This window comes from Frankliniella occidentalis, unplaced genomic scaffold (assembly GCF_000697945.3).
Source record: "Frankliniella occidentalis isolate FOCC.00 unplaced genomic scaffold, Focc_3.1 Scaffold11, whole genome shotgun sequence".
Taxonomy (NCBI): Eukaryota; Metazoa; Arthropoda; class Insecta; order Thysanoptera; family Thripidae; genus Frankliniella; species Frankliniella occidentalis.
The window spans coordinates 772,690-789,203 of record NW_026267141.1 but is presented as its reverse complement, the minus strand read 5'-3'; the positions used below and the strand labels follow the sequence as shown (position 1 = coordinate 789,203).

The following is a 16,514-nucleotide window of genomic DNA, read 5'->3' as shown; positions in this document are numbered from 1 at the left end:
CTCCACCTTCCTACCCACCCCTTTAACAACTACCCCCGGTGTGGACAAAATCCCTGCAGAATCCCTGAAGAAACAAAAACACTCTTGAAACTATGCCATTGTGTTCACATGCTCACAGCTCATCCACTCAAGTCTCATGTTATGCAGCACAGTGACGCTTCCCATGCACCCTGGCAGTGAATTATACGCAGGTACCTCATCGAGGGTGCAGCGATGGACAAGTAATGGGACCAATGGCCTCAAAGGAGCGCTAATTATAGATAGGAATGAGGCCTAGGACTTCTCTTCGCACCCTGCTTGAGTAATGCTGCTTGAGGAGACCATTTTCTCTCTGACGATTAAACTGCAAGAGGCTAGCTACCCTTTCCTACTTCTCAATATGTACCTGCTAGCTCCACCAGGTAGATATACCTCCTAGCAGCAGTGTGCTAGGACAGTAATGAAACAGGTGACAGGCCCAATAATATTTCCAAGACTTACTAGAAGTCACGAAGTCAAATTACCAAGAACACAATAATTATCAGAGTGTACACAAAAATATGAAATACTGGTACAGTGTGCACTTACAAAGCTAAGTGATCAGATAACACTGACTGACAGCTTTGCTGAGTGTTAAGTCAGAGTGTCCGTACCTTTAGAGATAATTTTTTCAAATGTAATTTAGCTATTACAAGCACTAAACAATGCACTAGAAAATGCGCAAAGTTGTTTGAAAAAAATTACACAGGTGATACAAAATTTAAAACAGAACTCCAACTTTTATTTTATTTTTCTTGAATATTTGGATAGAAAATTTTTAACGCCAAGTAAAATGATCACTATTTTCTAAATGAAGTGCTTATATTGCACTAAGCATTTTGTAGGGTTAGATAAAAACTCAAAGAGTCAGAAACCTTCAGAAAGATAATGTTGGCCTTTGTCCAGAACTCATTTCATGGGAAAACATAACCTTTAACAAAATTTTCAAAATACCGAAAATTAACTGGTCATACGTTTTACGTGAAAGAAACTTGACCGAAAAATGTAGCCTAGATACAAAGCACAAAAAATTCTTTCCCTCGGATGCACAAACACAGCGGGCAATAAAAATATTTGCATCGTCCTTAATCAAAAAGAAAGGTGAGAGTACCTGAAAACACTGGGATCACGGACTCGGAGACGGCGATAGTTTTCTGCACCAAATACTCCAATTTTTGGGGTTTCCACACAAAATCACTTCACTTGGATGCACACGGCACTTGTCACTAGACACGGCACATCCGCCACCACCTCAACGAACGTACACAAATTATTTCGCGAGACAGCTGCACAAGTACTCACTCGCACAAGTTCGAAAACAAACTGTCTCCTCCTGGCTGCGGCTACGCTCGGCGCAGCTCGGCGCCAGTTGGTACCGCCTTCGCTCCCCTGCCATGAGCAGTGCTGCCAACTACGGAGTAAAGACGCCTCTGCCCTCTAGCGGCCGATGAAGTTAGCTAGTAAGCGCGCCAAAATTTGACACTGGACACCAAGACCACGTCATTTTTGCTATTTTTGGAAGGATATTTGGAAAAACTATTTAGTTCGGCTATCTACTTGCCAAAGAATATTGGAACAAAAAAGGTCAAATCGTATGATACGAACACAAATTTATTGTCTGTTATTGTTGTAAAATTAAATTAAATCAGATCGCAACTTCATCTTCTGGATGTCTACATACACTTGGCACTTTCCACTTTTGAATATAAGAACTTGATCATGTAGTCACATTGCTTGAGTAGAGTCCAGTTATTTGACTCCCTTACTTTATCATAATATTCTCCACCTGGCATAAACAAGGAGAACTGACTATAAAACCATAAAGTAAAGGTGTGAAATTTCAAATTTGGTGCTAGTACTTACCATATATTAGTTTTAAGGGAACTAATGACAAAACAGCCTCATGATGAGCTAGTGAACAGTCACTGAGAACTTTCTCAAGATGATCTCTTACACTCCTAGGGTAGCTCTTAAAACTGTAGAAAAAAATAGAATTTCTTCCCAAGTTAGAGAAAGAAAATCTTACCTGAAATGAAAATACAAATTATTAATCATTATCTTACGTGCATAACACAACCAAATTATAGTTTGTCTGAGATATCGCTCCACCTTATCAAATAGGTGTCCTAATAAAAAAATAATGCTGGTATTGAACTCAGAGAGCATTGGGAATCCCCTTAATTCTAGAGATTCCCCTCTCCAAGTATCTTCTAGAGCACTGCAGATTCTTAACAGTGACTCTATTTGATAGTCTCCATGGTTTTCAATATGCATCCACAGTTCTTTACCAAAGTCTAAAACTTTTACCTCCACAGGTGCTTCTGCCCATGAGTACTCTTTCAAACTTGTGACAATATTTTCATTACTGTCTAGATTCAAACTGCATTCAAGGTGGAAGAAAAAGAAATAGAATCTTGAACTAATAGAATTGATTAACTCATAAAACAAACTAGGATTACAAACCACGACCCCCTTCTTATGTCATCGTCTGTCAGCTGAAGTGTTCTCTGAAAAATTCCAGAAAGTTTTATCTGCGCAGAGAGGAGTTGCTTCAAGCAGAATTGTGTGACATCCATTTCAGAGTATCCTTTGGAGGATTTTGGCACAATTTCCAGCATCTGCTTTATTGGACTGTCCGCAGAAAACTGAAATATCAAAATTTTCTATGAGTAAAGCATCAGACACATGAAATCACAGTAAGTTGCAAAAGAAAATAATACATCAAGTTGAAGAGTCATGTCTTTACTGTCTTCTGGATTACTCAGAACTATTTGATTTAAAAAGGATTTTAGATCATCTAGTTCATTGATTAGTTTTTTACAAGTTATTAAGCATCTTCCATTCATTTTACAAGAATGACAGATGATATTGTTATTCTGGTCAGGAGCAATATCAAAAACATCCTCAAAACCCAGATTCATATTTGGTGTAATTCCAGCAATTTGATGTGCTGCCTGAATGTTATGAAGAATGTCTACAACTTCATTTCTTAATTGAACACAGTTCAAAATTGCCAGATATTTGGAAAATGTATTATCTAGAATGAGATGGAAAGGTAAAATAGCTATCATAAAAATCTTAAAGAATGCAAAAAACATTCCACAAACATTTTTAAAAACACACTCACAGCAACAATTGTTAGTAGCAGAACTAAAGGATTTGTTCTCTTGGTTGCCATCAGTCAGTGACTTACAAATATTTTGGAAACGATTTTCGAATGACATTGTCCATTTTTGATACCCATAGAACAGCAGTGTGGCAGTCTGTTTTGGTGGAACCATACCAACCTGTGAGTAAAACAGAATTATGACAAAAGAGAAAAAAAAACTTAATAATAAGAGTTAGAGCGTACCATACTAAACAGCTGTCCAATGATGTATAAAACGTTGATGCAAACATCTGAGGTCAAGGGAAAACTATTTAAGACAAGGCAGTCATCCCGCCACAAATCTCTTACTACATTGATCACTTCTACAATGGCTGTTTGAGTATCAGTAGACGACACCCATAACTTTCTCACGTCTGCTATATTCTTCTCAGGCCATTTCACATTCACTGACGAGCTAACAAATATTTTTCCATTATTTTTTAAATTTATAAAATGAATTAACAACCAGTAGGAAATGGAGAGACCTTTAAAACTTACCTTGAGTGTGGCAATGACTGGCAAACATTGAAATTTTTTTGGCTTATCTCCAGTAATTTGGTTTTCAAGTTCTGAAGTTCAAACAATTTTAATTCATTAATGTCCACCTGCCCAACGAGAGCATCTGTTCGAGCGTCATCGTCATCGAGCTGCGGAAAAAAGACAGATAAAAATATAGAAAACACCAGACCAACGAGCGTAACTGAGGTGTAAACAAAATCGTGTATTGTATACGGCCAAATTGCGCACCTTCAGCCATACTACATCTGTGGAGGGCCAGTGCACGTTTTTCAAAGAATCGCAAATTCGTTGCGCCTCGGCGACGTCAACCCCAAGGCTCTTGAGGGACATGACGCGAACAATCTATCAGATTCCACAACTCTTCTGCCCTTCATCCACCCTGTAACCTGCTTGTCAGCGGCGTCCCTCGTCCCTGTCGGTTTCAGTGTCACTGTCGTTGTCGTTCACTTCAAAAATAAATGAGCTCTGGGAAAGTGAAAAGGGGTGGTGGGTGGAGAGGGGAGAAGGAGGGGTGTGGAGGGGGGCGGCAACCAAGGAGCACAGCATAGCCACCTGTTGCATCTTGCAAGAAGGGGGTGTTGTCGTGGTGTTGTGCTTGAGAGCTTGCGGCTGATCCGCTGCGAAATGCAAATTACTTTCCAAAACTCCGACTGGAATCGGAACAATATTTGTGAGCCTATCTATGGTTAGCCATCGTCGCGTCCCACACGACGCCTGTCGACAGAAGGGTAGGCAGCCCATTCTACACCATCTCAGTACAAGTCGAGACACTTCCAGTACCGTCCGAATTCAAAAGGCCAAACTGAGACGATCTCTCTCTTCCCAGTCCCGTTTCATACTGTTTGGAGAATATTAAGGAATTTCCCTATCTAATGGATTGCCCAGACTTATGACGTGAGCTATAAGTTGAACTCTTACCCTGTTCAGTGAAACCGAGTTAATTTGTTATCAAATTGTGTGGAGGATGGGGAGATAAAGAAAAAGAATTTTTGAACATAGAATCAGAATGCTGACAGGACTAGTTTAATGAAGAACTAGACATTCGAAACAAATTGGGTAATTGAAGATGTCAATACAACACACAAGAGGAATTGACATTTCAGTATGGTGTGAAAAATATAAAATGTCAAGCAAGTTTCAAATCAAGAAAAAAAAAATACTGAAGGAAACAATATTAATAATTGGTAAATCATTTTTAAAAGCAGGCAAGTATCTTATAACATGCTTAATTATAATCTATATTTAATTAACTGTTGCATAGCAACTTTCATGCAGAATACTATAAATTGAATAAGGGAGTTTCATTTATAAAAAAAAGTACGCTAAGAAAATAGGGAAAAGCAATCAGTTATTAACCTGATGTGTCTGCTCTAGGCAGTAGTCACATAGGACAATGTACAACTGTATTTTAAAATAGTATCACAGTAGCTAGTTTAGAGGAACGGACATTACTCATCTGTAGCCATTGTTTTCAAGAGATCTTTGATCTGCTCAACAACACACAAGTTGTTTATCTCAGTAACATATTTGTAGAAGTCACCATCTAAGAAAGATAAACAAAAATAATTTTAAGAAAATAATGATTAATAACGGCAAAAAAAAGCACGGAAATAATTTCTTCACTTACCCGAAAGTTCAGAAATTTGGACAACTGATAAGACAACTTCGCTCTCATGGTCCATAACAGAGACAACTTCATCCCAGTGATGTTTCATTTCAGGATTGAACTTTCTGTATTTGTAAAATAGAACTCTGATGTCCTGGCCCAAAGGCTTCACAAAGCCCACCTGCAAAAATAAGGTTTGTTAATAAACAGTATAATACATAAAAAGGTTAAAAAGTCAACCACTACGCATGTAGCATATATACATGTAATTACCTTCTCAAACAGATGACCAAGAAGATATACAAGCCCTACATTGAACTGGGTCAGGAGAGGATACCCTCTCAATTCCAGGCAGTCATCACGAAAAATCTCATTCTCAACAGCTGAAAGAATTTTTCTGCATGCATTTTTTTCATTAATAGCATTGCTCCCGTCTTCAAGAGATGCCCACAGTTCATTCTTAAAATCCAGAGTGAAAACTTTTCTTTTGGCCTGTTCTTCTGGTTCATCCGGCCACGGGATTTCTCTGTCATCACTGGAAAACAAAACATAAGTTAAAAGATTAGATTAAGAATATGTGCGCCAACATTTTCGGCTGAACAGAAGATACAATGTACAATACCATTGAGATGAACAGGGTGAAATTGTTCCTTTAAACTCGTAAGCAATTTCTCTGACTCTGTTACGAATTTTCAAAAGCCCTCCTAAACAGAACTTGGAGCTATTGACCTTCGAAATAGGTTTACCTCTGACAATCTTGAACCCATGAGGGTTTTGTGGAAACTGAAAGTTTCAAAAACAATTGTAGAATAGTTAACATAAAATTGAAACTAACTATTGGTGGTATTGACTTACATCTATCCAAAACACATCATAATCTCCAGGCCAAGCAACATTCAAGTGTAGGAGGTCATCATCCAGACACTTCAGTTCTTCTTGTGGGCTTAGTGTCATGCGTTTCTTTCTGTCGTTAAAGGATCCTTCCTCGGTCTTTGGATCAATGTTTGGTGTGGCAACATCTCTCAGCTGTCGTTTGTCAACCAAATATAAGTCTCTACTTAATTTCCGTACTTTATGCCTGGAAAAAAAAAAAAATAATATTTAAAAAGTAAATTGCACTATGTACAGATAATACGAGAAGAAAAATTCTTACCTAGAAAAAAAGTTGTCAGCTATCCTGTGCCTCATAGTAGCAGTAACATAATTATCCCTTTTTTGGGGAAACCGATAGGATCTGATATTTTCTTCAATCACATCAGTCTGAAGTTTGCGGAAAAAGTCAGCACAATTATAAACTTCATCCAGAAAACTGTTTGGCAAGTCTTCCAAGGGAAACAAAGCCTTTGTTGGGGCCTTCGGGCCATAGTTATTCAACAAGACATCTAACCAAGGCTTAGCTGTAGACAAGCCTTTGTATCCACAGCAAACAACATACACTTCTGAATTTCCTTCCTTACTTGTAACAGGTTTGTTTACTGTTACATTTTTGAACATGCAATTAAGTAAGTATAACAGACATATAGAAGACTGTTCATAGAAAGTGAACATTTTTATGAGGAAGCTACCTCCTGGAGCAAGCATGTGCAAGGCTGCAATAGTTTCACAGCTATGAAGCCACGAAACAATGTCTTCCTGTTCTGCCGGATTGTTTTGGCAGTCAATACTTCCATCCGCAGTGACGAGAAGAATTTCTTCCAGCTCAGAGGACTTTTCAATGATATCCAGAAGATTCTCCTTGTTCATCAAGTCTCCTGTGTTGTCTTTTCCAAAAAGCCACTTATCTAAAGTTTTCAGTATTAGACGGTCATCATTGATCATACAGGAGAGAGGATTACCTTCATAGTATGGATTTAATGTGACAGCTCTCCAGTCAAACTTGAAATCATTGCCATAATTCACATGAAGGAAATGATTCAATGATGTGATGAAAGCTCCAGGTGCCTCACACAAGTGAATTGAGTTGAGACACTTCTGATCAACAGCCTTTTGAGGGACCAGGGGAAAAGCGGACGCATTCTCATAAAATTTGCACCAAGCTTGGGTTGGAAGTTCAGGATCAATTTTTTTCCGCAACTGCCAAATGACATTCCCGGCCTTGTTGCGACGTCTTGTATGTGAATGCCAGTCCTGAAGGGGAAAATCATTTAGCTCATCTTTAACAGCATTTAGACTCTGCTTCAGTGAGATAAAATCATCTAATTTCCACACGTCTGATGAAAACAGCACATCTGGATCTGGTAGCTTCCAGTCGGCAGACTGAAACTTATAACGTTTTGAGTAGTACATATTTGTCATTTCTTCAAAACTGGCATCTGCCCTTGGTGAATCAACTGCCTTGCGCTTCATGTTGTTTGGAGTACCAAAAGATGTAGGAAGTCCCATTGCAGACATATTAGTACTGTCCTCCCACTTGTAGCTAGGACTTACTGAAGCTGCACTCTCTTTCTGAGCAAAATTGCAACTTGACTTCACCGGATACTTTAAAGAAGATGCAGAGAAGGATGCTTTCCAGCTTTCTACAATCTTTTCTGAAGATTCTGAACTATCAAGGGCTTCACTTGAATTACCTAATTTGGGAACAGGAGACAAACAGCTACTTTGGCTACTCAGGGAAAGTGAGTCATCTGTTCTCTGACTGTGGCTGAGTGAGCTCACACCAGAGGAGCTATCAGATAGAATTGATTCAGACATGGTATGGTTTAATCTGCGCAAGTGTTCAGGGACAGCAATTAAAGGAATTGGTTGAGGAACAGGTTGTCCGGGATTCAAGCAGATAATTTCATCATCAATTGTGAGAATTGATGATTGATCAAAAGAAACATCACTTTCTGAGTGACGATCAAAGCTTTCAACACTGGAATTATTTTTCTTGGCCATGTCAACTGAGGAAGGAATTGATTCTTGCTCATCACTGTCGCTGCAGACTGATGTATCAAGTGAGGGCAGCGGGGTGCTACACAGAGGTGAATCCACACCTGAGTCTCGATCCTGATCCTGTTCTTGATGCCTTGATGCATGTGTGCGGAATTTCCAGTAATTTTGACTACCTTTAAAATTGTTTCTCACATAATTGGTCTGCACTGCATGCTTCAACTGTTCTTCACAGCTCTTCAATTCATTTCCACAAATCTCATATGAGTGCTTCTCCTGAAGGGGCAGACAACATGGTTCTTCAGCGCAAGGTATGGATGATGCAGAACTACTTGATTTAAAATTTAAATTAGATTTACTAGAAATACTATAACCATCCTCAATGATAGGAGAATCATATCTTTGAGGAAGATTATCAGAAAATGTAACTCTCTTCTGTTCAGAAATTCTAGATTTATTCCTATTCAAAGAAGAGGGAAAATCAGAAGTGAAAGAAGCTGGGGCAAAAGAAGCTGTAGTATCAGGCTGGTGACTATCCACACTTGGTGGTGATATGATTCGGAAATTATATTTAGAGGGCAAGCTCTCAGCAATTTTCTCTCTCTTCTGATCTAGTCTGTGCTGAGCCCTCGTTTCAATCGATGTTAAAGGCGCAGATGTGCCAGCTGTGCTTCTATAGTTGGTGCCATTTCTCCTAGTTGAAGACCTATGTCCTGTGTGGACAAAGGCTGCAGGACGTTGACAGCTGTCTTCAAGAGTCAGTTGACGGATATTCGCAGTGATGTTCCTTGGATCTGTTCTTAGAGGTGGTCGAAAATCTCTTAGCGGTTTAGAGGTACGAGGTTGACTCCAATTGAAATTACTTGTTGAAGGTCTGGAACAAAATTTAAAATGTCAGATATGAGAAGCACAGCACAAACTGGTACCATAAAAAGAAAGGCTAACATTATGGGAAACAAAATTATGCTAAAATAGAGGTACTCTAACCAAAATAATGGTATTTTGATGTAAGATACAGATTGATAAACAAATTGACAGTGGTTGAGGCCGCGCTCGTGTGCTTTGCACAAGAATTTGATTCTACTTAGTCTAGGGAAAGTCGACATAAGCACCGCTAAATAAAAGTTCGATCGCTAATTTTCATAAATGTTTACAAACACGGCAGCGCCTGCAGCGCCGGCGCTGGGCCGTGGGAACGAGGGGACGAACGGAACGGAACGAGAGTTCGATCAGTTATCAGTTGGGACGGCGGGCCGACGCGCGAAAACTTGCGCCAATTCAAAAAAGCAGTTCAACTACAGATCTCAAGGATAGCAGTAAGGAATTTTCAGCCTAAAGGAATGAATTTTCGGCCATGCCCCCCCCCCTCTCCCCCTGTTAATCCGGGTTTATCGGTTTACTCCCCACCCCGTTTCCAATCTGCAACTGCAAGACTTGGTGCAGCTGCAGGAAAAGAATTATCACGGAATGCAGGAACATGCAAACTATGATAAGACTGCATGTGCAACATCGCCTCTAGAGAAATACATATCACTGTCGGTCGCAAAGAGAGTACTTCCACGTGACGCAACAGATAGGGTTAGAAGTGAAGGGAGGGTAGGGTAAGAGCAACCCCGTCAAAACATCCCATAGCTTATTGGAAAAATCCTATCATCAATACCGACTTAACGCCCTCAGACGCCCTCCTTCAAAAAAATTCAAAACACATATTTCCAAGGACGTACTATGTCAGAGCTACAACACCATCTAGAAATAGGGGACGAGGGGTGGCCACCTGGGATACCTTCATGGAGGTGTCCACGATCGATGGACACCAGCCCAAACTAGCCCAAACAGCACAAAATAACCGAATTAACATCGCAAGACATTTAGATTCTGCAGTTTCTGACTAGCCCTGAAAGACAAAGGGCAACGAAGTGGAGGAAAACGGCTCGTTAACAAAGTTGCATCGAGCATCGAGCACCACCTACTTGCAAAACGAAGAGGCGTACTGACTTCAGATTCCAAGAAAATGGACATGACACTATGACCGCCGAAACTAATTTCCGAGTTACACATTCATGAGGAACGGTATATTACAATTCATGTGTTTCAAATCAACGCAAGTTTCCACCATAACACAAAGCCTAGGCTATGGGGCACTTTCCCGCGGACGTCAACCTCAACACCTGTTGCGAACAAATTGCTGTTACGATATGAATACTTACTCGGGCCCCCCCATGGTTCCTCCGACCAAAATCCACACCAAAGTCGCTTGACAAAATCAACCACCCAATTTCAAATTAGCTCGACGGCTTGAGACAAAGCATGCAATCTGGCTCGCCGGGAGAACACGCTGGACCACAGGACCACTCAACGCAACACAACACTCAACACTGAACTGCACTCGCCTCATGGAGCGAGTCGCCGGAAGCTGAACGCTGATTGGCGCTGGCCGGTCACGGAGTTGCGAAGCGGACAGATCGCAGAATTTTGGATAGCTTGTAATTTTTAAGTGCCGTAAAAATCAGGAAATTTTCCTTCGACGCGGAAAAATTACCCCCGACTCCAATCCCGTCAACAGAACCATAAACAAAGAAAAGGGGGCGGATGAGGAGCTTGGCCACCCTGCTGCGCGCCCCCTTTCCCCGCCCGTCTCTAGGGGCGAGCCGGATGGGTTGCCTGCTTGGCCGGCGGCGGTCGGCACCTCAATGGACCGAGCGGGCAAAGAGCGAAAATAAAGGACCCCAGTGAGAAAGGGTTTGGGGGTCGATATCGAAACGATAACGTATCGATATTTCATTTTTCACTGGGGACTCTGACTCTATAAAGCAGGGCCATTTTGAGAAATGTTCGATGGGGCATGTTAACCCGACTCTCTCCCTTCAAAAGAAATAATAGTCATAATCGCTGCAACCCGCGCATAGTCTGCTCTGAAACCGACGGCAACCGTGTCTTTTTTCCATCACAAGCATTTTACTTCTTCTCGGTATTCTTCTTTCTTTCCGCTTTACCAAAATGGTCTCTTCAGATCACTTGGCCGGTTAAAATGTCATCGTATACATGTTTCAGGAGGATCGGGTTTGTTACGGGATGGTGGATTTGGGGGAGGGGCGGTTGCTTTGTGTGTGATCGCCCCCACCCTCTGGCGTAGAAAGGATTTTTCCAGTTCATTCGCCGTAGAACGGGCTAATGTCGACCGCCCTTTCGGCAGTGCAGTAAAGGGCAATTGAAGTTTTCGGTTTGGGGGTGGGGGTTGGGTGGAGGATTGGTCAGGCCTAAGAAGCCGCCTGGGAGGTACGCAATTCACTGCACAAAAGCCATGTATGGAGGCAGAGGCAACCCATAGAACTTCCCCATCCCCATCCCCCCGTCAGCCGAACCTAAAACCTCGCCTGGTGTAAAAGATTGGTCCATTATTACCCCCACTTAGCCAAATTAGAATGTATTACACCCCCAAAGAAAAAAAAACCACTGCAAAAACCAAGGGAAGGCCACTAGACGAAAGTAATTTGAACCGTCCTGCTTCTGTTTGAATTGTTGAGTGAATGGTCGACGGACTAGGAAGGGAAACGCACTTATCAGTCAAAAATCTATATTTTCATTATTATTTTAACAGTTAACACAAACACTTCAAAAATATTTCATGAAAAAACAAAAATCAATAAGCAAATAAGTCACAGACAAAAAGTCACAATAAATAACAAGAAACTATTAACATCATAACATCGTAAACAAATTATGTCTTTTGTACTGCAGCGGGTCAAAAGAATAATAATTTCAATGAACAAGTCTTCGTTATCCGTTGGTTATCTTAAAAGATATCCTGGATATTCCACATCTAATATCAGTAGATAGTCACAAAACAGTCTCAGAGGTAACTTATGCACTCTAGTCAACACCTTATTTACTCAGCGTGGTCATTCCCTTCCCCTTCACTCCAATGATTGTGAAGTCGGGACTTGGCGGGAACGGACGTAAGATGTGAGAAATCGACGTGCCGGTCACGCGCAGGTCACGCGCAGGTCACGCGCAGGTCACGCGCAGGTCACGCGAGCGTGTGCCAGATGGAGACGACCCGCCGCGGTCGCTGCTCGATGGCTCTCCAGTGCTCGCGGCCCCGGTCGCTGGTCACCCTGCTGCCAATGGCCACGGCGCCGACCACGCGGTCTCGGGGACGCCGGCCCCCTGGTACCCTCTCGTCGCCATCCTGCTGCGGACAGAGAGTTGTAAGTCAGTGATGTGCAGCCGACTGATTCAGAGGATCGCTCTCCTCGCTCTGTCTCTCTCGCACGCATGGAGCGCGCAGTATGGGTGCGAGAGAGACAGAACGAGGAGAGCGATCCTCTGAATCAGTCGGCTGGGCCGGCGGGGCGGCGGCAACTTACCGGTAGCCTATGGCACAGCGCCACGACCAGGGAGAGCGTGCCGAGCTGGGCGGGGGTGAGCTTCAGCGACAGCGTCTCGCAGAACTCCGGGTTGGGCGACGGCGCCTGCGGGTCGGTGCGGGCCGAGTCCACGCGCCGGCCACTGCCCACGTGCACCAGCGTGGCGCGCACGTAGGGACCTGGGGGCAGAAGACAAGTCAAGAGTCAGGCGCGTGAAGGAACAGCCACCAGGAGGCCTGTGGGGGCCTCTAGGGGCATCTAGCGGCGTCTAGGGGTCTCTAGGGGCCTTTAGGGTCCTTTGGGGGCGCCCGAGGGCACCAGTGACTCACGGAAGTGCTGCGGCCCGGGCACCACGTGCTCCAGGCGCACGCGGGTGGCCTTGATGACGCTCACGTTGAGGCGCTGCGCCGTGGGCAGGTAGCTCAGGCCGAACAGCAGCATGGCGCGCTCCTCGGGGCGGGGCGCGAGCGGCACGGTCAGCTGCACGGGCTCGTCCAGCACCTGTTTGAGAAGCACCTCGCCGCGGCACAGCTCCGAGGCGCCGCGCAGCCGGCAGTCGTCCACCACGGCCACCTGCAGCACCCAGTCGCGGACGTCGGCCCGCCGCGCCTCCACGGCGAAGTCCTCGTTGTAGCGGGGCTGTCGCGAGTGGCGCACGGCGCGCGTGCGCAGCTGGTGCAGCTGCCCCGGGCGGGGCGTCGGGCCTAGAGCCGGGACGCGGGGGTGCAGGATCGCGGGCCAGCGCCACAGGCGGCGGCGCGGCGCCAGGCCCAGCTGCACCGCGGGGTCCGGGCTGGAGCCGTAGTCCCTGGGCGGCAGCCCCCGCGCCTCCAGCACCGTGATGGCCAGCCGCCCCACCGCCGAGCCCGCGCCGTCGTTGCCGAGGTACTGCACCACGAGCACCACGCAGGGCGGCCCGCCCAGGGCGCAGCCAGGACCCGGGGCCTGCGCCGGGGCACGGTCAACCTGGTCGGCGGCGAGCACCCCGCTGGCGTAGCTCTGGAAAAGAAGAGGTTCAACGGCTGGAGAAAGACGTGTGGTCCGGTCTACTTCGGAACATAGACATGGTGAGGCAGCTCCCTCGGCCACCTTTGTCTCTCGACAAAATTCCATTTACGGGGCTGTATTCATCATGACATCCCGGAAGTACAGAGCCCTCCATGATCCATGCCAAAACCACCCCCAGCCCAGCCTGAACAACAAGTCACTTGGTTTTTGGAGACGAGCCTCACCAGGATGGAGCTGGTGTCCGTGCCGTCCGACATGGAGCTGTAGGTCGAGTCCCGGTGCGAGCCGTGCGACAGGCCGTCCGCGTCGCCATCCCCGGACACTGCAATCGATCACAAGCACGTTCAGTTGACGCGCGTCTCGATCACGGTGTAGAGAGATATCTCTCTACACCGTGGTCTCGATAAACTGCCCGCTGCAACCTTCTTGGCCTCGCCGCCGTACTCACGGTTCGTGTCGTACAGGGAGCCGCGCGCCCAGGACCGATACGTCACGTTCTCCAGTTGCAGCTCCTCGTCGATGCTGTGCTTGGGCCTGCCCAACGGTGGCGTCACGTTCTCTGTCGGTTCACAAAAAAAATATTAGGGGTCTTGCACAAACTACGATGTTTTTAGGGGGTGGGTATGTACCACTTTAAAGACAGTACTTTATCAAGTCGATGACTGTATCGGGTGGCTGATTAACCCCGCGCACTTCTGTAGCTACACTGTCCCCCGCCCAGCCCAGGAGTGTGGCAGGTGGCGGGTTTGCCTATCGCTCCGTGCCATTGCACCTGACCTGGCACCTTTTACTGGTCGAGCGAGTGTAGGCAACCCGCACGCACGTAGGATTGAGCGGTACAGCATAACTACAGAGGTGAGCGGGGTGAATCAGCCAAGAGCCATGTATTTAGGGGGTCTACGACAGATGTATATCCGTGAGTATCATTTTTAGCAGATGATACATTTGGTACTGAAACTTTGAACATTTCACATAACTAAAATTAATAAGAATGATTTGTCAAATGTGTCATTGCTTGTACTCTCATGCAGCACCGTGCAGAGCAAGTCAGAAAGCGTGACGTCACCAGTAGAAGATAGACCGGGGGGCGGCTGGTTGTTGTTTTCCAGGTAAGCTCTATCATGTTTAAAAAAAAAATACTGTTTTATCAACCCAAAACCAAGGAAGCCGGGAAAAAATTACCACACTCTCTAAAACAGAACGTTTTCTGTGCACGGCCCATCACATAATGCCGCCCTAGTGGCAGGCAACTAACTCCCAACACTCCTGCGGCATGTACCCCCCCCCCCCCCGTCCCCTTTTTTTCGCGCGGGTCCAACGCGGTCTGACGCCTGACCCGCGAACTCAACATATTGCAACAGGGGACAAGGCTACCATACTATATGAATGCGGTGGCGACGGGCCGTACAGAAAAGAAGCGGGAGTGGAGAGAAGAGAGGTGTCAAAAAGACTGGTCGAGGCCGCCGCGCCGGCCAGGGCCGGGGCCGGGGCCAGGCGGCCGAGGCCCTGATGCAGAAGTCCCGAGGAAAGCGACATGCAGCGGTACCTACCTGAGTTACGACGCCTCCGGCGGCAGCAGATCCTGGAGATGAGTCCCGGCCGCAGCAGCCAGGTGAGGATGGACATGCCCAGCACCAGGCACACGAGGCCGGCCGCGAGCACGGCGCCGCGCGCCCAGGGCGGCAGCGACACCAGCATCCCTGCGGGGGGGCAGAGAGGACCACGTCAAGGACAATGTGTTGTCGGGGAGGGGGTGGCAGCAGAAAGGGGCGGCAATAAGGGATCCCATTGGGCAAGGGCTTCGTCGGGGAGGGGGTGGCAGAAGAAAGGGGTTGCAAAGGGGAGGGGTATCATTGGGCAGGGCAAGGGCGTTGTCAGGGAGGGGGTGGAAGCAGAGAGGAAGGGGCGGCACTGGGGGAGGGGTGTCATTGGGCAAGGGTGTTGTCGGGGAGGGGGTGGCAGCAGAAAGGGGCGGCAAAGGGGTACGGGGTGTCATTGGTACACCTACGTAATTTGGCCTCGGAGAGCAAGGAGCAGCAGGTGCGGATTGAGACCGGTCAGTGGATAGGGCGGAGGAGCAGCAACTGCCTGTTTCACTTGTGCGCTGAAGGCACTGCATTTTTACTACTGAAAAGGCTTTGTTTCGAATCCCATGGGGGTAGAGCTTTGTACCCCCTCCTCCCCACTCCCCTTTCCTCTCTTTAGTGCAACCACGCCTGCCTGTGGGGCGTCCCGTGAGTAGACTTGCCTGTGTGACTTGCCTGTGTGTGAGCAGCACCTCCCGGGCGTCATCACGAGCCCCGTCACCTCATAGCCGGCGCGCACCACGAGCACTCACCGCCTACGCCTCACCTCCGCGACATGGTGCGCGCGGGACCCACTTCGGCGAGGTGCGCGACGCGACGTCGACGACTGCCGCCCGACGACGGACCCCCTTTGCGGCCCGACCTGCCCAGCAGCGTGTCCAGCTGGCAGCGCGAAGTCAGCGAGAATGTTCCGCCAGCGGCGGCATTTGTGCCGCTGACTAGGGGCGGCCGGCGGGCCGGGCTGGACAGCGGTTAGTGCCCCAGGCGAGGGGCTCACGTCAATGCTCGCTAGTGCGTATGTGTGCGCGCGCACGTGTATGTGTGAGAGAGGAAGCTTTATGGTGACGGTTGTCGCGGTCGGTTGGAGGGACGCGGCCGGACTCTCATTCGTATTAAGAACCACGCCCTCCTCCTCCTCCTCTCCACAAGTGCGCGGCGGGCGCACACCTGTGTCACTTATACTGTATTGTTCCCCCGGGTGTCGTCACCTGAATACAAACAACGCTATAGGACCGCGAGCATATAGGGCTGTCAAAAGAAGTCGTGTCCCTTTTTTGTTGTTTGAAAATAAAAGGGGGAGGGGGGTAGACGAAGTTCAGGCAGCTGTGACAGGTGGAAGGGGGAAGTAAGGGGGGCGGGGCGAAGGGCAGGGGCACGGCAGTCATGGTGGG

At 46.6% G+C, this 16,514-nt stretch overlaps 4 protein-coding genes across 10 annotated transcripts in view; all 4 read right to left on the bottom strand.

The window, feature by feature from the left end:
- Window positions 1-1,358, bottom strand: part of LOC113215724 (mitogen-activated protein kinase-binding protein 1) — a 106,577-nt gene extending 105,219 nt beyond the window's left edge. For all 4 annotated transcript variants that reach the window (XM_052277619.1, XM_052277616.1, XM_052277618.1 and 1 more), the window contains exon 1: window positions 1,130-1,358. The gene's annotated coding sequence lies outside the window, so the exon portion shown is untranslated. The remainder of the gene's footprint in view (window positions 1-1,129) is intronic.
- Window positions 1,359-1,611: 253 nt separating this feature from the next.
- LOC113215425 (uncharacterized) lies at window positions 1,612-4,170 on the bottom strand. 2 transcript variants are annotated; one of them, XM_052277622.1, is made up of 9 exons: window positions 3,914-4,170; window positions 3,665-3,813; window positions 3,371-3,581; window positions 3,146-3,305; window positions 2,739-3,055; window positions 2,482-2,663; window positions 2,128-2,398; window positions 1,882-2,044; window positions 1,612-1,827 (listed from the first exon to the last, which is right to left on the bottom strand). In XM_052277622.1, exons 1-9 carry the CDS (start codon window positions 4,013-4,015, stop codon window positions 1,781-1,783), a joined length of 1,602 nt encoding a protein of 533 aa, XP_052133582.1. In that variant the 5' UTR covers window positions 4,016-4,170; the 3' UTR covers window positions 1,612-1,780. The 2 variants fall into 2 exon arrangements, with proteins under 2 accessions (XP_052133582.1, XP_026290842.1); XM_026435057.2 differs by having other exon boundaries at window positions 1,612-1,804; window positions 3,914-4,169.
- Window positions 4,171-4,686: 516 nt separating this feature from the next.
- Window positions 4,687-10,639, bottom strand: LOC113215215 (cap-specific mRNA (nucleoside-2'-O-)-methyltransferase 2). Of its 2 annotated transcripts, none has more exons than XM_026434827.2 (7): window positions 10,553-10,639; window positions 6,445-9,036; window positions 6,147-6,369; window positions 5,914-6,074; window positions 5,565-5,826; window positions 5,313-5,472; window positions 4,687-5,228 (listed from the first exon to the last, which is right to left on the bottom strand). In XM_026434827.2, the coding sequence occupies exons 1-7, from the start codon at window positions 10,555-10,557 to the stop codon at window positions 5,134-5,136; spliced, it is 3,498 nt and encodes a 1,165-aa protein (XP_026290612.1). In that variant the 5' UTR covers window positions 10,558-10,639; the 3' UTR covers window positions 4,687-5,133. The 2 variants fall into 2 exon arrangements, with proteins under 2 accessions (XP_026290612.1, XP_026290610.1); XM_026434825.2 differs by lacking the exon at window positions 10,553-10,639 and adding an exon at window positions 10,370-10,546.
- Window positions 10,640-11,719: 1,080 nt separating this feature from the next.
- Window positions 11,720-15,237, bottom strand: LOC113215415 (synaptotagmin-5; the record flags this gene model as incomplete). 2 transcript variants are annotated; one of them, XM_052277689.1, is given in 6 exon segments in its annotated part: window positions 11,720-12,354; window positions 12,530-12,708; window positions 12,859-13,528; window positions 13,762-13,859; window positions 13,986-14,096; window positions 15,088-15,237. In XM_052277689.1, coding segments are annotated over 6 exon segments (1,373 nt in total), but the record flags the coding sequence as incomplete, so codon positions are not given.
- Between the last annotated feature and the right edge of the window lie 1,277 nt (window positions 15,238-16,514).